This window comes from Symsagittifera roscoffensis, chromosome 2, assembly GCF_963678635.1.
Source record: "Symsagittifera roscoffensis chromosome 2, txSymRosc1.1, whole genome shotgun sequence".
NCBI lineage: Eukaryota > Metazoa > Xenacoelomorpha > Acoela > Convolutidae > Symsagittifera > Symsagittifera roscoffensis.
The window spans coordinates 64,590,426-64,614,312 of record NC_087063.1 but is presented as its reverse complement, the minus strand read 5'-3'; the positions used below and the strand labels follow the sequence as shown (position 1 = coordinate 64,614,312).

General features: G+C 33.5%; 1 protein-coding gene across 2 annotated transcripts in view; it reads right to left on the bottom strand.

The window, feature by feature from the left end:
* Nucleotides 1-23,633, bottom strand: part of LOC134840190 (uncharacterized) — a 72,774-nt gene extending 49,141 nt beyond the window's left edge. For both annotated transcript variants that reach the window (XM_063855906.1, XM_063855907.1), the window contains exon 1: nt 23,489-23,633. In XM_063855906.1, the coding sequence (XP_063711976.1) occupies nt 23,489-23,545 (57 nt within the window). In that variant the 5' untranslated portion in view covers nt 23,546-23,633. The remainder of the gene's footprint in view (nt 1-23,488) is intronic.
* Between the last annotated feature and the right edge of the window lie 254 nt (nt 23,634-23,887).

Below are 23,887 nucleotides of genomic sequence, written 5' to 3'. Positions count from 1 at the left end.
AAGTTGGTGTTTGGCGAACATCTTATTTCTTCTGTTTCCTTTTTTGTTAAAGAAGTTCCAGGAAGCTGGAGTTAGAGACATAAGACGTTGTGTCTTCTAGTGACAACGACTAAGTCTTCGCAACAAACTCAAATCTGATTTCAGAATGGTTGGCTATGTCAGGTTTTTCTGTTCTTCGTGGAGAACTTCTTTTGTGTCTGATCTAGCTTGGGAATGGCGTGGAGATTGTGCGTGGAGGGGATGCCTGGTTACTCGGATCTGTACGTATACTTGAACATCGAGGTGGTCATTGGTCTAGTTCAATGAAGTCCTTTTCTGCGAGGTCAAGTCGTACTCTAAATCCTTTGAGTTGTGGTTGTGAGCGGCATATCGATTGTAGTTGGTCATTCTCTCTCGAGTGTAGTGGGGTCGTCTTGTCTTTTGATGTTCGTCCTTGGTGTTGTATTCTGATCTATATATTGCATCATGTGATTTTATATTTTATAAAACTTTTATTAGTTTAATATTTTTTAATAATGATTTTAGTTAGTTGTTTTCACAAAAGCTTTTTGTTTTAGTTCGGTTATTTTGAAGAGTTACTCACACTTGAGTAGCTCTTATTAAAAATAGAGGTGTGGTCACAAAGCGTGGATGTAGCACGGTGGGTTAGGCCGGCTATAGAGCATGCTCAGGACGTCCTTCCTGGTGGGTTAGGCCAGGAGTGGGAGTATGATTTCATGCGGTTTTTGTGAGGGGTCCTGTTATGTGACAACGTTTTATGTTGGGTTTGTTGTGGTCTTTCTTATGTTTTGTTGGTTGTGTCCTTTTTTCAAAAAGCAAATTGTTTGTGGTATGGGTTTGTCTTTCGACTTTTTTGTGTTTTATTATTTCTTTCTTAGACTTTATAATAGTCTTCAAAAGAATAAATTATCCAGTTTTAAACTGGGTTAATCCGGTTTGGGTACCGTTGGTTTCCTTTTCTTAGTCATGCTGTTATTCTATGATTTGTGGTATTTAGTAAGCTGCGTTGGTTAGTTTTGTTTAGTATATGATTCCTTTCCAACCGGGTTAAAGGAAAGTTTGAAACATGTTATTATATGTTAGAGTTGTTGAGTGTGAAAACTTGAAACTGAAATTCATTATTTTAAACAATTCTTCGTGGGCGAGCTGTGCGAGTGTGGATAGAATTTCTGTGCGAATGAATGAAAATATTAAAAGGTTAGTACTGCAATTGCATTTTATTAATTTACTGCATAGAATTTGGAAATTTACTGCTAGTTATGGAGGAATTTTAAGATACAAATTTTCATCATAATTAGATTTACTGCTTTGGGGGAAAATATTATAGATGAATTTACTGCATTGGTATTAAATTTATTAATTTATAAGTGTAAGAGATTAATAGAATTTTTGAAATCTGTTTGATGAAATTTGCGATTTTTATTTGTCTTTTGTGGTTTTTGTAGGTGATTGTCGGATGAAGGCTAAAAATCTAAAGAAAACATGGATAAAGTATGGTGAGTTTTTTAATATTTTAATTAGTTAGTAATATTCACTTAATTCATACTTACCTGTTAGTCGTCGGGGAAAAAACCGTGGGGGAAGATGTCGTGAATTAGTTCTGAAGTTGTTAGTAGTTTAGCTAGAATGCGGATGATATTTTTAGTCTGAAGCAGTGGCCAAAGCAATTGAAGTGCCTTAATAGTGGTTAGTTCTTCAGTGCCTACTGCAAACTCATAAGGTTTGTTTTGGATTAAGTTATATAATTTGTGGTTAAATTTAGTGTTGTGGATGAATTCTAAAATTGGGATTTCTATAGGCTGTACAAACTCGTGCGGGATAAGGAAGGGTCGGGATTCTTCGGCGTTGAAGGTCTTGGTGATGGGGCAGAAAATGTACATTTGGGTTATGGGGTCATAATTACGAAGAATACCATAGAGGTTAGTGTCTTTAATACAATATGTGAAATTTAGGAAATACGGTGAAGTGTATTTTGAATTGATGAATTGAAAACGATGGTGTGGTTGTCTAGAGGGTGTGTGGAGGTCAAAGTGATTTTGGATGAAACGATAGTAACTGTATGTATGTGTTTGTTTAGTGCGCAACATAATATCATGTGAGCAGTGCAAATCTCTTTCGTGTGGTGCAAGGAAATGAAAGGTTAGTGAAAAGATTTGGAAGCGTTCTTTAAAACTTTCGTATGCTTGTGTGTTTGTTAGTGCTTCTGAAATAATGTGATCAAACTTTCGGTCGAAGATGTTTAGTGTAAATACATATGGTGTCTTGATGAAAAATTTCTCGGTGATTTGTGGATTAGCGAAGCGATCGTCGTCTAAGAATTGATCTTGGTTAGCTCTGATGATGTTGTGATCGTAGTATTCTAGTGTATATTCATTAGCTCTAGGTGCAGTGTGTATTTTTAGTGATTTTTTATATCCAACGTAAGTAAACTGTCTAGCGGTTAGTGGTGTAGTTAGTTGATATAGCATGTCTTTGTTTCGTTCTATATCGATGGAAGTGTTGGATAAAGGTAAGCAAAGAGGGTTAGTGAAATGATAGTATGAGGTCCAAGAGAGAGTGGGCATTAAAACGTATTCATCTACAAAGTTGCGTGTTTCGTTAGCGTCGTGAGGGGTGTTTAAGGTGTATTGTGGAAACGAGGGTAAAGTGATGGCTAAAAATTCTTTAGTGTTAGTATGCTGGGGGTGGTTGATGTATTCACGGGCTGTTCCTGGTTTTGCTGGGAAAGGATGTTTGGGGAATTTTCTTTTAAAAGTGCGGTAAGCTCTATTAGTGTTTAGTGAAGATATAGTGGATGTGGATGATGGTGTTAATGATTCAGTATAATTTGAAGAGGGTGTAGGGGGATTGGATGAATTTGTAGTGGAGGAGATTTGGTTTATGGTCGGGGTGTTAAGGTGGTAGGGTTGTTGTTGGAGGGTAATAAAATTATCTAGCTCTGGGGAGATTCGGGGGGTGTCTGGAGAATGAGATGATTGGTCAGAATGGTATGAGGAATAGGTTGGGGTAACTTGGGAAGCATAAGAGGGTGTGGGAGTGATTGGGTCAGGGTTATTGGACAATATGGGTTGAAAAGGAGGTTGAGAAAAATTAGATGGGTTATGAAAATTATTGGATGGGGATGGTTCTGAGTCGGCAAATTCATCGGGGGTTTCAATATTCGGGTTATTTAGCTGTGAGATGGAGTATAAAACTGAAATATGTGAGTTAGTGTCGGAATTCATGCCTGATGTTACATTGCTAGATGGAAAATCGGGTGGCGGAAAAGCAAAAAGTGGTATGATTGGGATTGGAGAGGTAAGATTGGTTGGATGGGAATTTGATCGGTGTAGTGATCCAAGCTGGCGGCTCATCGTGGGCTAAAAAAATTATTATTTTGAGATTGAAAAGCGGTGGTATGGGGCTGTTCAATAATTTGTTCATAAGTATTATCATCTTGTGATTGATGTGTCATTATATGTTGGACGGGACTTTGCGATGTATTGAGTCGAAAATTTGGATTATGTGTGATTGCTAAATGTCGAAAATTTCGTGGGACTAGGGATAGTGGATGGTTATTTGGTAGGGGTGGTAATTGTGGTGCCGTTGGCGTTATGTCTACATTGTTATGTTCTTCGTCGTATGTATTTTGTCGTGTTGTTATTTTTGTGTTATATTCTTTTATTTGTGCGTCTAAAAGAATTTTGTTTATAGATGTAGAAAAGATTCCAAAAAATCCTGCAAAGAGTATGCGTGCTACGCTTGCTTGTCTGTTTACTTGTGTGTGTATAGCACATGTATTGTAGATTCCTTTTAAGAGTGAGAAAAGAAATCCAATAAAGTTAAACATTGCGTATAAAATAGTCAATTTTTCTAAGATGTAGTAGGGCCATCCTAGAAAATCAAGGATTTCATTCTTGAGTGTAACAAAGCTAAAAATGTTGATTGGTGATATATCTTGGGGACGGTATTTTTCGCCGTTTAGATATATATAATCTTTAATGTCTTTAAAATATCCGCTATAGTCTTGTGTGTAGATATCGGCAAAACCTGCGGTTTCTGCAAGTTTGCGTAGATTTTGGTCAATTGATTGTCTTTGTATAGTGTCCATTTGTGTTAATAATTCTTGGAATTGTTGTGTTCTAATGTGATGCTGAATATCTGATTTTGAATAGATTCCTATTGATTGTAAGTCTATATTTGGGTTTCGAGCGATAGCGCGAATGCTTTCTGGTGAAAATTTTTTGAGTGATTGCATTAATGTGGGATATGGAGTGAGAAGATAATATTTATTTTCATCAGGGTTTACTTGTACTACATTGTGGCTATTTTCTGATCCACATGGGACTGCGGTATCCCAGAAATAGGTTCTTCGTGAAAGTGTATCCACGAAATGTACTTTATTCTTATAAAAGATAGGGATTCTTTTATAACATCGTTTATCTTCAAAAACGTATAGTGGTGATACTTTTTTGGTACAAGTATAAAACCATAAGATGTTTCCTTCGTAGTCTAAAAAATTTGATCTATTTCCTGATAATAAGTATCCTGCGTAGGGTATTTTTAATACTGCTAGTGCAAGTGATTGTAATATTTGTGTTCGTTCCAATTCACATAGTTGGTGTAGTGTTTCTAATTCGGAGAGTGACATTTCTTGAAAAATTCGGCTAATTGTATAATCTAGTTTCATATCTAAATGAATATCATAGTGGATATTACCGAAATATGTAGTATTCATTAGTGATAATTCTTGTAAGCGTGTGCTTCTGGTGTCATAAGGTTTTAGATGTCCACCAGGTTGTCCGTTGCTTTTTTCAAAATTAACTGGTATATAGGATGTTCCTTCGTTTGGAGGATGACCTGTGGCATATGGGTCGATTTTTACTTTTCCAGTGGTCATGTCGAATCCTTTTTCGTATTCAACTAATATTTCAGAGTATTGTGTTCTGTGAAGTGGATTCCTGTATTTACATGCAAGTTCTGTTTCTTGATATATTTGAAAACGTGTCAATTTATTTTCTATATTGTCAATGTTTCTAAAATTAGAACTTAGTTTTCGTGATGGATGGACTTGTTCATAAGGAATTGATTGTATGAAATATTTTTCGTGAAATTTTATCATACGAGCGTGTATTTTTGCTACTTGAAATGTTGTACATGTATCTTCGGGGAACCAAACAATTGTTGCTTGTGTTCTTGTTGTAGGGTCGCAATATCCTTGATCATTTTTACAAGGTAGTCGGATTCCTTGATAGATCATTGTATTATCAGATAAATCTCGTGTGAGTTGTATTTTTTCGAGTTGTATTTTCCAATCGAAAAACATTATTTCTTGGTATCCTTTATTTTTCGTGTCTGCTTTGCAGTTTGATGGGTTATTTATACCAATGTGTGGTATCCAATGTTTATCATGTAGGTCATAGGTTAATCGTCCGTGTGCGCCGTTATACGGGTATTTTTCGTCTAGTTTTATATGTCCTTGGTGTCTTTCAAGTTGTGATTGATGTACAGAGTCTGAAAAAACTTGAAAATTAACTAATTTTCTTTGGGAGTTTTTATTTTGTGTGATGTTTAGTCTAAGTAATTCATTTTTACAATCGTCGGGATTGAGATGTAAAAGACGTTCTATATTACTTTGATAGAATGATTCATGGTCAAGTCGGTTTTTGTTGCCGTTGGAGACTTGTGAACAATGTACTTTCTTTTCGGAAAATGTCGCTGTGAATTTATAACCTGTAACTGTTGTTGCTCGGGCTTTTGAATAGAGTGTTGCTATTACATTTGTGGTTTCTATAGCTTGTGGTTCTGTTTCACATTGTGATACTTGATTTATTGCATATTTGTGTAGTGTTTTTTGTTCATTTTCTTCGCAATCGTAATGTGTTACTAATAAATCTTGTGGTCCTGTACGAGGGGAAGGGTTTATGTTTTGATTTGGGATTACTAGAAAAAGGAGTTGGAGAAAAATTAATAATTTTAGAATATACATGTGTATGATAATCCTGAGTATGGATTATAAAATGTAATGTAACCAATTGTGTTTTTGGTATATCTGTCGTATTTATATATTACTTCAGTAGTTATAAACGGTGGTGGTAGTGATTGAGCTGTTATGTTAGGTGGGTTTAATGGGTAGGGATGTTGTGTAATATTGTTTAATTTAACTGTGATTTCAAACTTTAATTGTAAACTGTTTTGTTGGAGTATTTGAATATTGTGATCGCGGATATCGTTGTGAATATCTTGGCGATATTGTAATCTATTAAGTGCCCAGTTATGAAGGCGGTTACTTTCTTGATGTTGTCCAAATAATGGTGGAGGTGCTGTGAATGTATTCCAATCTAATCTTAAAGGAATATTTATTGATGATTGTTCTCGATATCTGGCGTCGAGATTATTTGGAAAATTTAAGTTAAAGGGTGGTGGTGAAAACTGGCTTATTGATGGTGTTGATGGTAGTGATAATGTTTCTGGTAGTGATGAGGATGTTGTTGTATCCGTAGAAATATCTATGGGGTCATTGACTAAATTTGGTTCACCTTGTGTGAATGAATGTGTAGTCCAATATGGAAATCGTGATGCCTGGTTTGGGGGGTTAAAGGGATTTTCACGTATTTGCTCAGATGTTGGTGTTGAACCTAAGTAATCTGATGGTAGGCTTGAGGTGCTACGTTGTGAAAGAAGCGTAGGGGTTTCTGGTAATATACCAATGGGGTTTTCTGGAGTGTTTTGTGATGGGGATTGAGGTATATCAAAATGAACTCGGGGAGTTTGAAAATTTCTGTTTCGTCGAGGATGTATAATTTGTCTATTTATTTCGACTGTATTTTGGTTTTGACTAGAATTTTTTATTCTACTTAGTTCTTGTGGTAGTGTTGGATATAGGTTATATGTTGGTTCGCTTAAAGGTGCTTGTCGTTGAACTGGTTCTAGTGGTTCTGATAAACGAGCATGTCGTTCTTCAAAAGTGTATGGATTGTCTTGAAAAGAAATTCGTGTAGATGTTTGAGGATTTTGAGTAGTTGAAGGTGGTGTTTGGTTATCTTGGGATGATGTCGGTGAAGACTGATTCTGTGACTGTTGGGTAGCAATTTTTGATAGTTTTTTGAATTATTACTTTAGTGAGAAATTTTGTGTTTATTATAATATTCTTCCAAAAAAAGAATTAGAAGGATTGTTGCTAGGGCAAATGTGAGGATTGCTTTCTTTATACATTTACATATTGTCAAAATGAGGGATGATAAGAATGCTATGAAAATTACAAACAATAAAAAAATATCAGTTCTACTGAAAATTGTTTGTATCATTTAGACAAGTTGTTAAAATCGTACCTGTGGATATATTCAAGGGTTTTGGAAAGTTGGAGGAATAGTTCGAGTATAGTGTAGAAAATTAAAAAAATGTTACAAAAAATGATTAGGATTATTAGAAAATATTCAAGTATATCAAAAAGAAATATTATAAAGGCTTCAAGTATTGAAAAAAAATGTTTAAAATTTATAAGTATTTGAGCAACTGTTTGAGAGAAGAGCATTTAAGAAATGATCTCTTGGTCGAATATTTTTTGCTGTTTGAGGCGGTTTTCTAGTGTGGTCGAATTATTTATTAGTTTTTTGACAAGTGGGTTGAGTTTTGTAAAAAATTGTTGGGGGCAATTTTCATGGTGACTGGGAGGTCGTCTTTTTCTTTATTTTTGTTTGTCAAATGATCCGGGGTATGGTGAGATTTTTATACTTTAGGCTAATTAAAATCTTCATTTTGTTACTTTAGGCTAAGTTATCAAATTTGTTTTGGGGGTATTCGTGGTCTGAGTTGGGGAAATATTGTTGATCTTTGGGTTATTAGATAAGGGAGGGGTACGGTATTATGGTGATATTTATTTTAGCTGTCAAGTTGGAGTGGTTTGCTTATTTTTGACCTGGAGGTTGTAAAGTTATAGTTAGAGATGTGCCTGGAGTTCTAGATTATTCGTCTAATTGATCTTAGTTTGAGTTAGAGAAAGTGGCGGATTGGATGAATCCTATTGGTCTATTTTGAACTAGAATTATTGCGTACTTGTGAGCATGTTATTTTGAAAAATTGAAATGAAAAATGTTACGGAGGTTTCAAGATTGTGAAGTATAAAATCTTAAAATTACTTTTTAAATTCTACTTTCTTTAATATTTTAGATTGGGGGATGAACATTTTGTAGTTTTTACGTGGTTGATTTCGGAGTCTTGTTGTTTTTCTATGTTCAGATTTGTCTATTTCTTCTTGGGGTATTATTTGTTCTGTCATTTTTCTATTTTTTCTTTGTTTTGGAGATTCTTTATGGTTTTGTGTATTGTTTTTGGTGGCGGTTGGTTTTGTGTTTTGATTTTCGGTGGGGTTATCATTTTGTTCTGTGTTTTTCAGATGTGGTTCATTTTGAATGATTTTTAATCCTGTGAAAGAATATAATTGGGTTAATTCGCGGAGTGCGTATTCTTTTGGGTAATAAGGTAATAGGTTGTTTCGATGTTGAACGATTTCTTTTTTGTTTGAGTCGGTAATTTTATATGTGACATCAGTGGGTTTTGCAATTATTTGGTATGGTCCTTTTCGAAGGGGTTGTAATTTTTTAGAAATTCCTTTTTGAGTATTAAAATTAGGTATTAAAACAAATGTTCCAATTTTTAAATCGGAAGCTGGTGTAAAACGTGAATTGATTTGTTCATTTATGTTTTGTCTTTGTAATAACTTTTTCGTTATTTTTTGGTAAATTTCATTGTGTTTCTTATCTCTATTTAAAATCCATTCGGTGTGTGTACCGGAGGCTAATTTAAGGATTTGTGGGTGATGAAAATGATCTTCATCGTGTGTATGTAAAGGTAGGTTATAACAAATTGAATCTTTATTTGGTTTACAATAACCTTGTGCGTTTTTATGGGAATTTGCTGTAAACATTATTGGTTTGCGTGGCTTTTGGTTAAAAACCATTTCGTATGGTGACATTCCTAGTGTTGTCGTAATTTGTGAGTTATATGCTAAGGGAAATAATTTTACATCTGCTGACCATTCGGTATATTTTGTATCATTTCCGTTGATGATACATCTAAGATATTCTTGTAGTGAACGGTTCATACCTTCGACTAAGCCGTTTGTCCAAGGTGCATGAGATGTACGTGGTATGTGTTTAATGTTGTATAAATGACATAGTGTTATTATTTCATTATTTATGAATTCTGTACCATTGTCTGTAACTAAAATTTCTGGTAGTCCGAATTTTGCTATCCAGTGTTCATAGAGTGTTGTGTAAGCGTAATAAGCGTTACAATGTGGTACTGGGTTAAGTGCTACATAATGTGTAAATGCGTCAACAATTACCATAATGTAGGAGTTTCCTTCTGATGAGGGTGAAATTGGTCCTTTAGTATCAAATGAGATACGATGATTGAAGTACAAACTTTGTCCTTTAAAATCTTGTTTTTGTGCTATTTGTTTTTGATTTGGGTAAGGTTTATTTAGCTGACATACTATACAATCATTGCATAGTACTTTTATCCAGATTGGTGCATTTGGGAAGTAAAAATTTTGTATAAAATTTGAATATGTTTTTTCTGATCCAGAGTGTCCTTTAATATTTTGTGTATGTGAAATATTAAAAGCGATGAGAATCATACTTAAAGGAAGACAGGGGACTATGGATTCGTTTAAGTTGTATTCTAAAAGGTCTGTAGTTTCATTAATTGTTGTGTAATTAAATTTGCGAAAATATCGGAGGAGTGTCTTGTTGCCTAGTATGGTTGAATCTGCTTTGTTAGGTTTAGTTTTATATTTGTGCCATGATTTTAGTTGTCGAATTATTGGGTCAAGATTCTGGTATTGTTTTAGTGTTGAAATTGTAATTGTTTCTGTTGGAGGGAGAAAAATGTTTTCAATTTCGAATTTAGATAAGGGTATTGTATCAAGTGGGTCGTGAAGGTCAAAAACTTGATTTATTGTGTATTTTGAATCATTTGTTTGTGGTCCTGATAAATTTATTTTATCAGTTAAATCTTCTTTTTCAATTAGTGGAAAATGGTCTTTCTTAGGCGGGTGTTGTTTTGTTCGTTTTTGTTGGGTGTTATTTTTTATCCATTGGGAATATGGAATTGGTTTAAAAGTTGATGTTCCAAGTAGGTCAACTTCATAATGATTATTTTGACAATCTAAATAAAGTGGGAAATGTTGTAAATTATTTATTTGTGATTGTTCAATATCAGTTTTAACTGCATATTTGCATTCTAATCGGGGTGATGTTTCGTTTTCTGCAAGGTAGAATTTTATGTTTTTGGGTATTTCAACTGTTGTTTTTCGTGTAAGTAATTCAGGTGGTGTATTTCGACTTAAGGTGTCTGGTAATGCAAGATTTTTTCCTGCAGTCCAAACTATATGTAAGTTTGGAAATTTCATTAGAATTAGTTGAAATCTGTAAACTCGGTGGTTTGGGTTAGATTTTTGTGTAAAGAGAAAGATGATTGGTTTATGGTCTGTGAATAGAACTGTTGGATGTTTTGATCCAAGTATCAGAAATTCATATTCTGTCAGTGTATATATTATGGCTGTACATTCTCTCATTAGAGTTGAGAGTCGTAGCTCTGCTTGAGTGAATAATCGAGAATTTGCTGATATGAGGTTCATTTTATTTGTACCATTATGTGATTGTAATAGTGCTGCACCGATGCCAAAGTTCGAAGCATCGCACATTGCATAAAATGGTTGATCAGGGTCTGGAATTGTGTTTGAAATTTGTTCAGTTAAAAGTTTCTTTATTTCTTCGAATCGTGCTTGATGTTCTGTATTCCATTCAAAATTATTTTGTTGTCTAAGGATGTTGTAAAATGGTCGTAGATATAATTGCATTTTATAAACATATTTACTTAAAAAGTTTAACATTCCAAGGAATTCTTGGATTTTCTTTTTATTTGTTGGTGGTTGAAGTTTTTGAATAGCGTCAATGCGTGATTTCAGTGGAGTGATTGTTTTTCTTTCTATATTATGTCCTAAGAATTTAACTCTTGTCAAAAAGAAGTGTGATTTATCGGGGGCGGCCTTCAGATTTTCGTTCTGAAGTATTTGGTGATATTTTTCTAAAACTTTGAACATTTCGTCTTTTGTTTGTGATTGCATAAAAACATCGTCTAGATAGGTGATTGCGTTTTTCTTGAGTATTAGTGGTCTAAAAATTTTGCTCATAAAAGCTGAAAATGCTGCTGGTCCTATGGATATTCCATAGAATAAGCGGTTAAATTCATATTGTTGGTTTCCGATAACAAATTGTGTTAAACGTCGTGATTGTTCATCTAGTGGCATTTGATTGTATGCACTATTCATATCGGCGGTTGTGAAGTATTTGCCATTTATTTTTGTTAAAATAACTTGTATTGGTTCGATGGGCCAATTGCATTTTGATTCATCTATGAGTGAATTGAGGTATCTAGCGTCGAGAACGATTTTTAATGATTCTCCTTTAGCTAGAATGATAACGGGGTTGATGAATGTGTTGCCTTTTGGTTGTTCTTCTTTATTAACTGGTGATATAATATTGTACTGTTCTAAAATATCGAGTAATCTGTTTACTTTATCATGTAAGTGAATTGGTACTTTACTTGCTCTCTGTTTTTTGAAAACTGCGTCTGGTTTTAATGGGAGATGTAGTGATGAACTGATTTTTCCAACATCGAATTTTGATGTTGCATAGACTGATGAATATTCAATTAGCTGTTTGGCTAACTTTTCGAATTCGACTTGTGTTATTTGTGAATGTTGGAAATTAAACATTGTTAAAAATTTCTGTTGGTCCTCTGTGTAGTTACTTATGTTGAATGTAGGTTTGAAATATGGAGTTTTTGTGAAATAATCCGTATTTCTGTTTTCGTTACTTATTATATTATTTATAGATAATTCTTCATTAAGAATTGTAGATTGGCAAATATCTAGTAATTGGAGTATATTATTTACGCGATAGGCTTTTTCGTGTATTGGTGATATTGTAGCGTTGGTTTCACAATATCCTAAAAGTCCTAAAGGTAATGTTACTTGGTAAGGTGTGTTATTATAGACATGTAAGGAAATGATATCGGAATTCGAATTTTTCAAATATTTTATGGATGAGATTGTGATTTTGAAGAATTTGTGAATAGGTTTGAATTCAAAATCTGACATATAAAATTTTTGTTTGTTTTGTTCTTTATCATATTGGTGAACTTGTTTGATTGAAAAATTATAGATGTTTCCTGATAGTGGTTTCAGGTGTTTTCTTTGTTGGTTAAATATCGGGTAGAATTTTGAAAAGAATGGTGGTTGTTTATTTAATCTTTGAAAAAATGTTAAGGATGTTTCTTTTGTTTTTGTATATTTATCTTTGATTAATATTTTACTATTTAGGATGTTAATTGTTGGTATATACTTCGAAATAAATGGTATTCCAATGATATTATATTTAATGTCAGTGATATGGAATATTTGTTTAAATGGCTTATTTAAAATTTTGCTTTGTTCCATTGTTCTGGTGGGGAGGAGAAATAATTGGATTTTTCCGTAGTTTATCAATGTTGATCCTTGTGCTGTTGCTAGCTTACTGGAGGTTTCAAGAGGTGTTAGCTTTGGGTGTAAAGTTTTTATTTCATTCCATGTGGGAATGTTTATTATGTTTGATTCTGCTCCTGAATCAATTAAAAAATCTATTTCAAGGTCTGGTGGTTGAAATTCTTTATTTCTTGGGCTTTCTAAGAGAAATGGTATTGTCCAAATTTTTTCTTTGGGTTGTTCTTTTTGTATATTTTGATAAATATGGTTTGTGTTCAAGCATTTTGTTTTGGTATTTTTATTGGTTTGATCTGTAGTGTTAATCTCATTTGTTTCTTGCGTCGTTGGTGTGGAATTTATAGGTGTAGTGTAATAATTTTGAAGAAATTCTGATTGATTTTCATATATGTGTGATGGAAAGGGTTGTTCATATATGACAGATTCATAGTCATTTTCGACTTTTATCATATTGATAGAAAGAGTGTTTTCTGTATCACTTTCTGAATCTGATGATGTACAATTTATTTGATTGAGTTGTAACGTATCAGTAACTGTGTCATCAATACCTGGGGGGTCTGATGTTGTTTCTGGGTTAGCTTGTACTTGATTGATTTGTCTTTGATGTTTAGGTGTACTGCTTCTATGACGATTATTAGAATTATTATAGTTATTATTATTCCGGTGTGGTGATTGGGAATAATTTCTATAACGATTATTATAACTTGGGTGTCGATTTTGTGAATTATTTCGCGATCTGTTTTGGTAATTATTGTTTGGTCTGTTATAGTTCGATCTAATATATGAGTTATTCCTTGATTGATTGTTCGGGTAACTCTGGTTTCGGTTGTTTGAATAACTTCTATTTCGATTATAGGAGTAGTTTCTATTCCTATTGTATGATGAATTTCGTGATTGGTTGTTTGGATAGTAGTTATTTCTTGGTTGAGAATTAGATCTAGAAACAAATCGTTGTGTATTTGAATGTGATCTGGAGTAGTTATTTCGACTATTTGGTCTATTGTAGTGATTTTGTGATGAATTATTCGTGTTTCTTCGTTCTGGTGATCTTCCTCTATAACTTGAGTTATATGGGGATTGATTTCTTGTATAACTTGTATTGTTCGGAAGTGGCTTTCCTGAACTGTTGTTGCTGTATACATTTTTGTTTGGTAGATTTTGATCTTTTTTCATATATTGATAGAATGATTTATTTGGTTCTTTGTATTTTTGAGGTTTATTTTGACTATCTTGCTGTTTTTGTCTACATTCGGAAATACTATGTCCGTATCGTCGGCAATAATTACACCATTTTTTGAAAGATGGTTTGCCTTTAAAGTTCGGGTTCTTTTCGTAAATATTGAGTATTTCAGTGATTTTTTCAACGAGGTCTGTTTCTGATTCCTGTATATTATTAATATTAGTGGGAGTCGTTTCAATTCTGTTAACGTATTGTAATTTCAGATTTTCCGTTTCTTCTAGTTTCATCGTGATTTCTGCTTGTTCTAATTTGTCTACTAGTTTTCTAAAATCTAAATCGGGTTCTCGAATTGAAGAAGGATGGGATGCTCTCTTTTTTATTGCTATTTTCCTTAATTGTGGTGTTAAGGTCATCATTAAGATTTCTGTCATCTTTGTGTTTTTATAGTCATGTGTATTTAATGAATATGCTTTTCGAACTAGTGTTTCGATTCGTACTGCTATTTGCTTGATGGTTTCGTTTGGTAATCTGCGAATTTCATTACATAAAACTCTTTGTTGTTGTTTGTTTCTTTCGGAGTCAAACATTTTTGAAAATTCTTGTGTAAATCTTTTCCAGTTTGATTTTATTTCTAGAGGTAGTACTGAAAACCATTTTTGGGCTGCGCCATCTAAGGTTGTTTGTATTAACGCTGTGCGTCGATGTATCCAGTTTTGATGTAGTGGCGTATTAATTGGTTCAGGTCCTATATTTAAAATCAAATTTGCTGTTACTGCATTTAAATAATCTTCTACAGAGTATTCAGGGTCTGTTCCTGTGAAAACCATTAAGGGTTTGTTTGATGTTATTGATGATCCACCCATAAGGTATGGATTCATTGTCATTTGTAATGATTCTGCTGCATTTGGCATTTGAGAAAAATTTGAAAGTTGGTTTCTTGTTATTTCATGTTGTTGGAGATAATATGGGAGTGGTATTTCATTTTGCATTTGTGATGGTTGATACGAGTGTGCAGTCATTGGATTTTGTTGTTGAATTGGTTGAAAAGATTGTGTATTAATTGGATTTTGTTGTTGAATTGGTTGTTGATGTTGTGCATCTATTGTTTGTGGAGAAAAATTTCTATGGTTTGTACATGTTTTCTGTATTCCTTGTCTACGATATTCTTGAGTATTTTGTGCAAATATATCTGGTTGTAAGAAATCATCATCTGAGGATAAATAATCCATTTGATAAGATGTTTGTTTTTTATTTTTATTTTGTTGAAAAAATGGGTAATTTTCACTGCGATCCTGTGGAGGATTTGGTTGAAAATTTTTGGAATTATATTGGGCCGTTGGGTTATCCCAGTTTCGAGGTTTTGTATATTGATTAAAATTCCTTTGTGGTTGATAATTTGTTTTTGATGTATGTGTATAATTATAATTATGGTCTGCAAAGTTGTTTCTAGTGAATGTTTTGCGTGTTTTTGATGGTATTGTCATGGGTCTGTATGTTTGGTAATCCATATGTGAATATTTAGGGGCAACCGAAGGTTTAACGGTTGATTGTAAGGTTACCTGTGTTTGTGAAGGATTTGTATTTCTTGGTGTTGTTAAATTTGGGCGTATTGGTGAAATATTTTGTTGTGTAGTTGTTGTGTGTACAATTTCTTCATTTATGAAGTGTGATGGTGTCTGGATATCTTGTTGAGTAAGATTCCTAGTTCCATTGAGGTTTTCGTTGTGTATGACAGTAGAGTTTAAACTATTATTTTGTGTATCGGGTAAAAATGTATTATAGTTTAATGGTGTTGCATCAATTGTTAATGGTATTACTCTTACATAATCTCTTATGTAAGATATTGTACCTATTGCTTGACTTGAGATTGATTGTGGAAAGTTTATAAATGCGGGATGAGACCATTCGGGGTCCCAAACATAATCTGATTGTTCTGTGATAGCGGTATCATCGTTCGAATTTTGGGGTCTAAAATTTTTTCTTGCTTGTGCAATTAAATCAATATTGTGTGTGAAATAATCTATTATGAACCATGCCAAAATTTTTTGTAAATCGTGTTTGGTATGTTGTGAAACGTCGTCTTTCGTGAAATTTTCTTTAATGATGTTTAAATAACTAGAGAGTAGTGTGATTTCATGTCGTACTCTTAAATGTTTAGATGTTTCTGTCGGTGAGACATTTGTTAATGGGATTTCGTTTTCTAATATCGAAATATAACTATATATTATTGCGAAAACTTCATTGGTGAAAATGGAGTTTGCTCTTTGTGAGTTATGGTATTGGATGCTTTTTATATATTCTGAAAAAACTTTTGAAAATTCTAAATCAAGATCGTCTGTTTGAATTGTATATTTTCTATTATTATGGTTTGGGGAAGTGAATTCTATAGAGTAGATTCCATACTGTTGTGTTATGTTGCATATATCTTTTAGATAGTGATCTATGATTTGTCTTTTGATTTTTACATCGGGGAACTCTGTTTTACATGGACTAATTCCGGGTTCAAATAAATTTACGAGTAAATTTTGACAAAATATGTGTTGTCCTCTATCAGTATCTGCATCTACTATAAAAGGAAAGATTTCATCATCATCTGGAGTTTCGTCACCTGGGGTGTGCGTTGAGCTCATTTTTTCGTTCGATGACTGTTAATATGTAATTATTAATGTGTCGAATTGGTTGATTCCAATTGTATAAATGTACTGGTTTGTGTTTATACTGCTTTTTTATTCTTCTTTTTCCTCTTTTTGATGAATTTGAAGTTGTTTCTGAGTCAGAAAAATATAGTTGATCGTGAAGTGGGCAATTTTTATCTATTGATTCTTTTAGTTTGTAAAGTTCGTCTAAACTGTTGGTTTCTGATTCTGAAAATGCGTTTCGATTTTTTGAAAATCTTTTTCGTGTTATTTGTCTTTGTTTAGTTATTATTTTCCTCTTTAGTGTTTGTCGTTTTGTGCGAATGTATCCAACTGTTTGTGTATGAGGTGTGATTACAAGGTCGTATTTTTTGTTATCTATTTCACAATTGTGTAAAACGATTGTTTGTTTATTTCCTAGGTTTTTAAATGACATAAGGTTTAGAATGACGGATGCAAAGGTTGTTAAATGATTTCTATTTTCCTAAACTGTTAGTTCTTACGATTTTTTGGTTAGCTTAACCTGGGTCTATTTGTTCAGGGTTGGAGAGAAAAGTATATCGATTCCGAAGAATGATTTTTACTTTCTCGTGACTAGTATAAGCTAAGGTGTTAACTTACTTAATCTTACTTAGGGGTAGTGATTGTGTTCAAGGGTTGGAGAATAGTAAATCGATCCACAAGGTTCAGGTATAATTAGAACGCGAGTAGTTCGTTAGATACTATTTTAAACTTACTAAGTCTAAGATTTATCCTGGGTCTGGTAAGAGGGGGGGGTCAAGTGAAGGATGAATAACCGAAGTTCTTCACTATTTATCCTAATTTGAATGATTAGTTTTGTTTAAAAATTTCTATTAGTCTTGGGTCTTTAGAAAGGGTTGGGTAGTGAATCGACGTTTGAGGTCGTTAGACACTAATTAAGTGGGTGGGGGAGAACCAAGTTGTTCTGTTTGATCCAAGGATAAGCCTTGATGATCAAGTTTGAAATTTAATTAAGTAGAAAATGATTTAAGATCCAAGGATAAGCCTTGATGATCTGGTTTTAAAATTAAGTGAATTTAAGTTTTAATAAAATTTTAAATGTGTGTAAAGGAAAGATTTAGTGTTTTGATGATGTTAGTGGGTTTATGATTGCTGTTATGTTTTAGATGATGAAGCTGGAACAACAGGATGATTTATGATTACTAGCCAATTATTGTCATGCTACTAATTTTTATTTTTATTTTCCAATAAATATTTTTCAAACATGTTTTGTATAATACTGCAGAGTTTTAGGAAAACGATCTAAGATCTTTTTATCAATCGTTATTGTATAATATTAATTTTGTTTAGCGCCTGAAATGATTTTGAAGAGTAACTTCAAGGTTTTATGTTTGCAAATGGAAATCTAAATTCATTGCAAGTAGTATTCGAAATATAAAAGTTTGTTCTGGCTTTTGCCGAACTATCATATAACTATACGGCAAGTTTCTACTTTGTCGTATGTCGTCTTTGGTTCGAGGTCTTCTTCCAATTCCGGGTAGTTCTGTTATGGTTCGGAATATTGGCTCTGATCTATTGAGTCGGAGAGACATTTCAATTAAATTATTGTCGTATAACATTTTGTAAATGTTTTTGTCTAATTTCTAATCTATTTTTGGTTAATTCTAATCTAGTAAGGTCTTGTTCGAGACTTATGGTCGCACCAGATGAGTTAGGACTGGGGTGTATAACTCATAGAGTAATTTCGGATAGGGTACACCGTCTGCTCGTCACGCTATCTTATTTTCGGCCGGATAGATTCGTGCAACTTCTTAGTCTAATACCGATCCTAATCTTACTCTTATACTATCTAGTCTCAGGTTGTTTAACTAGTCTCTGCTAGGCTCAATAGATCTAGGGTATACTGGTTTATTGCGGCTGCTGAAGTGCTCGGGAGAGTCCAACTAATTTCTAAGTTAAATTCAAATCTCTCTGGTGCTGAAGTTACAAGTAACTTCAGCACTTACAAATAAGTGGGTTGTTAGTTAGATGGATCATGATTGGTTAATATTAAATACTTTACATTGGTAAAACATTTAATTTATCCAATCATAAAATATAGTTTAGATCAGGTTCCATAAAGGCGCCTCTTTGGCGCCAATACATACTAAATTTAAGGGGGGAGCGCGCGCCGAAAAAACGCGATTGGCCAAAGCAGATTCGTTGCAGTGCTTTGGGAGAGCTCGGAAAATCAATTTGGTCGACCTACAAAAAAGGTCGACAAAATTTTCGCAATTTTATTGAAAATCTGCCCCCCCTCGAAAAAATCCTATATCCGCCCCTGGTTGTACCAAAGAAATCTCCAACTCTTTAGAAATAAATAAATAAGCTGAACAGATGCTCGTTGTTTGATTTGCAATCATTAAAAAATGCATTCAAACAGAATCAGAAATCCACAACTAGTGTACTTAGTGATATACGCGTATCAATTTTAAATTTTTTTTCGCAGATGAGCAAAAATAAGGGGCAAAAGAAGTTTTATAAAGTTTTTTATTAACGAAGCAAAAGTTGACTTTTCTTGGTAGAAACTGGAACCATTTCAAACAAGATTTTATTATATACTTTGAGATTTATCACTGTAAAATATTTAGAACTAACCAATCAGGATCCATGGCTAAAACTTATAATAATTTGTAAAGCTGAAACTATTTATAGTTTCAGACAGAGAAGAATAAATTTAACTTAGAAAGCAGTTGCCCTTCCTCTCTTCTAACCTCACAAGAATACCAGTAAATACTAGATCTATTGAGACTAGGAAATATAAAATCAAGATTAGGATCGGTATTAGGATCGTTATCGAAGTTGCATGACCTATCCGGCCGAAAAATAGGATAGCGGTGTGCCCTATAACTTTATGAGCAGGCCACCCCGGAAATAAACTCAAAGCAGTTGAAAAAAAAAAAAAATTGAAAGCTTTGAAAGTTATCAAGATTAACTTTCCAAAAGTTGCACCCGTAAATGTACACTTGCAATCAGTCCAAAGACTCAAAATCAAAAAGTCGATTTGAGCAGTTAGACAAGACTGCTCGTATATCAGCGCAGAGTCCTGAATACTCCGACATCACTTAGGTCTAATTGAAAAGTTTTGTTTTTGGTTGTCAAACCAGTTGAGAAAAAAGAAGATTTTTTTTTCATTTTTTGTGCATTTTATCCCCCCACAGGCTATGTAAAGTACTAAGGGTATGTTTAGCGCCTCGTATTGTAAAAATGAGAATCAAATGCTGGCATCAATTTAATTTGGAACGCATTAATTTGGTTCTTACGCGTGTTACAAACAAGCAATATATCGCACTTTAATTATCTCAAATTGGTCAAATTAACAATTTTTAAACGCCCGTTACTTTACAAAAAACGCTAATAGATTAAATATAATTTTTTAAATTTGCGTTTAGAACAGCAATATATCTCAATTTGTATTAGAAAAAAGTTTGTCAAAAACGCTTAATTAACAGGTCGAAAATTGACTGAAAAAAAAACCCCATCAAGCATAAATATTCCGAAATTTCTTCTAAAGCCGGAACAACAAGAGCCTAGAAAAAACTGCTGAGTAAACTTAAAAGCGAATGAACCAGAAGTATAAGCCAGCCAAAAATTCACAGAGCTTGTAAATCTTGCCGAAAGTTATGTAGCAGGCCAGCCGAAAGATAAGTTATTTGCTCAAAAATTGCATGACCATTGTAACAACAGTTTTTTTGTTGTTATCTAAATATTATATAAAGATTACTTATTTTTGGCTGTTTTGTATGCTAGCTGGCTTACACTTTGGCTGGCTTATGTTAAACTTTGGCGAGTATTTACCTAATTTTTATTCACTAAGCACAAACTGATCAGGATCATACTTCATACACTCTCCTAATAGTGTGTGTGTGTGAGTGTGTGCGTGTATGTGTGTGTGTGTGTGTGGGGGGGGGGGGGGGGGAGGGAATAAGCTGATGGGGAAGGCCTGAGAACCGCAGTCTATTTTTTACAAAGTTATGGGAGTTTCAAAAACGTCAATTTGATCAAATTGGGATGAATCACGAGCGAGATAAATCAGAATTTGAACTAAATGGAACTGAGACATACTAAATGTTCAAATTTTAGTTTTAATATCTGCTGAGTAAACCGCTCTGTACTTTGAGAACCGTGTATTTAAAAATGTTCTTCATTCCTTATACTGAATTGAACACCATAGATGGTAAAGGGCCTTCAGAAGTTTCAGGACGTTGCCTCGATACGAGCAGTCTTGTTTAAATGCTCCTATTCAACAATTTCTTACGCACATGGAAACGCTACATGAACGAGGCTTGTATATCAGGGTAAAGTTGTGGTAGTTGTTATGCGTCGTGATGGGATAATCCACGACGCATATAGATTTTGGGTTATGTTTTTGGCATCTTAACTAAAATTTTCAATGCTGGCATAACAAGCTAAAAGAATTGCCAAATTGCTAGTCTTGACCCAAAATTGAATCAAAAGGATTGCAGTTGAAGTATCATTTTACATATGTGTTCAGGGAGTTAATAAGTCAACATATTTTTTTTCTCTTTTCGAAAAAAATGTGGATTTTTGATGCTTTGAATGGGTTTTTTCTCAAACATTTTAACATTTTACGACTTGATGGCTATGCGTTCCTTTGACAAAACTTTTTTCCACCATCTGACAAATTTTGTTGCGCGGAGCTCAAAAAAAAATTTTGTACCCAATTTTGGATACAATAACGTATTTTGGATACAACAGATGTATTGCAGTGGCGGATCAAATTGTTCTTAATGGAATTGAGACGAGTCATTTGGTCGTATTATGAAGATGCAAGACGTTAACTGCATCACTTTATAATCAACATAGCCTGTGGGGGTTTGCAATGATGTACGAGCAGTAATTTTTATGATTACCGACAATTTATTTTGGGTGCTTGCGGATCTTTTTGTAAAATTAAGAAAAAACACAAACAATAAGTCGCAAACAAGACTACTCGTAAGCCAAGCTACCCCTGAACTGGTATTGAATAGTTATTGTTATAGAAAGTATGAAACAAGATTGCTCGTATATCAAGGCGCAGCCTTGAAAGTTCCGAGTGCTTTTTAACTTGTCATGAATACTTTTTGGAAAGGGAAATATTGACTACATTTAGAATTAAAACGATCTTTTAGCTTGCCTCAATTCAATTGGGAACAAATTTGTAGTGCTGGTTAATTAGTTTTAAACAGGCAGTATAATTAGACTCAGTTGAGAGCTGCCGGAGAGCAAGGTTACTATAGTGGAGTGCACGCCCCTTCAGGATTGAAATCAATAACCATCTGCGAAAATTTGAGTAGCACAAAAATAACACGAAGAATGCATCAATTCAATTTGGAACGATTTTGTAGTTTTTGTTCAGACTTTCGATACGAAAGTAACGGAATATTTGTGCTCGGGGTGGGTTTTTTTTTCTTCTTCAGACAAATTTCGACTTTTTAACTACCATTTTTGACGGAATTTTTTTTATCATTCAAAAGGTAGTGTTGTCCCGAGCTAAAATTTGGAAAGATATTCTACCTGTGATCATTTTTTGTAAATTTAGGGGGGGTTAAAGATTGCCATGTTGGCCAATTTGGGACAATTAACGCGCGATAAATTTCGCGCTAATAACGCGTAAGCGAAGATTTAATCCGTCTTAGAAATTGTTCCAAATTGGTTCAAGGAAGCTTATTTGCCATAGCTGATTAGTTAATATGAGCGAAATCCTTTGTACTTTATATGGCGTATGGGGGGATGACTTCATAAAAATTTTAAATTTTAGAATTTTATTTCTCATTTCAATTTAATACTTTTAATTTTTTAATGTTACTACTGCTCCATAAATCTTAAAAGGCAGTCGAAACATCAGGGCTTCGCCCTGATACGAGCTGTCTTTTCTATATTTTGCCGCGTACAAATAACTCGCGTTACACTTTCAACATCATTAATGAAATCCTTAACAGTGCGTATAAATTAGTTCAAAATATGGCCAATTCGGCATTTTTCAACCTCCCAAAAAACTTACAAAACTTGATTGAAAGTAAGATATATTTTTTTAAAAATTGAACGCAGGGAGTCGATTTTTTCAATGGGATATTAAACAACTTCGAAGGTTACCCCTTTCAAGAAAGGGAGTAACAGTTAAATAAATCAAGTTACTCGAATTTTTTACCAATAAAAAAAATTTGCCCGTCTACCCGTCTTTGAAAATTGGATTAAATGCTTAAATCTGATTGAAAATTACTCCCAGCGAATTACAATCTAGATTTGCAATGAAATTAGAAGCTCAACTACTACTATATCATAATGTTGGGCCGTATAAAAGAAAAAATCCTATAAAAGAAAAAATCCTAAAAGTCACATAAAAGTCCTCAAAAAAGCAGAGCGTTTTCATCTGCATATTTTCTCTGAAATAGTTCAGTTCAAAATTTTCAACAGATCTTACATGGATGTTCAGAAGCTGCAAGAAAAATTAAAAAGAACAAGGAAATGTTGTATATTTTGAGAATAATTTCAACGTTACCATATTTTTATTTTCCTAGTCTTCTTGCATCAGACTGGTAAGCTCAAAAAACAACGTACAATATGAGCTGTGGCAATGTTATTGTTCCGACTTTTGTAACGAAAGTAACGGAAAATTTGTGCTCGGGTGTTTTTTTGTGACCTTTTAACTAGACATTTTTGACGATTTTTTTAAAAAATATCATTCAAAATGTATTGTCGTCCTAAGCTTAAATTTGAAAAAATATTTCAACGCACGATATATTTTGTTCTATTAATGCGCGAGCGGAGATTTAATAAATCTTATAAATTGTTACAATTTGGTAGAAAAAAAACTTTCATTTGCCATGATTGATTTGATGCTAGCAGCAGAAAATATCTTTTTGTACTTTGTATGGCGTGTGGGGGTATGATTATCACAAAAAATTTCAAATTAAATTTTTTTTTATTTTATTACATTCTTTTTTTGATGTTTTTACTGCTCCATAGACGTTCAAAAGCAGTCGGAACATTCAAGATTTCGCCCTGATACAAGCCGGCTTGTTGCATTTAATATTCCGCATGTATCTTGGGGCATAAAACCGTGTTTAATTTAAACGCACTTGAGAATTGTGACTATATTTTTAACATAAACATTCAACTCACTCCGTTGCCTGGTCGTCGATCCTTGTTCGTTTTAGTGGACTTGCTCTTCTTAAGCATAACTGATTACCGTATGTGAGCTCTAAATTTAGAAGTAAAAAGCAACTTGCTGTAAAACAAATAAACGCACGTCGAACGAACCATATATTCAAATTTAATTACGCTGAATGGTATATGATTGAGTATATGAGAAGTAACAATGTGATTTATCTGAATCATAATCTAATTAGAAAAAAAAACGTCCGATACTTTTCTATTCTGCTTCTCAGCATTTTTCTGACACACAAAATGTAATACCATGAATACTTTTCTGATGCTTTTCTATTCTGCTTCTCAGCATTTTTTCTGACACACAAAATGTAACACCATGAATACTTTTCTGATGCTTTTCTATTCTGCTTC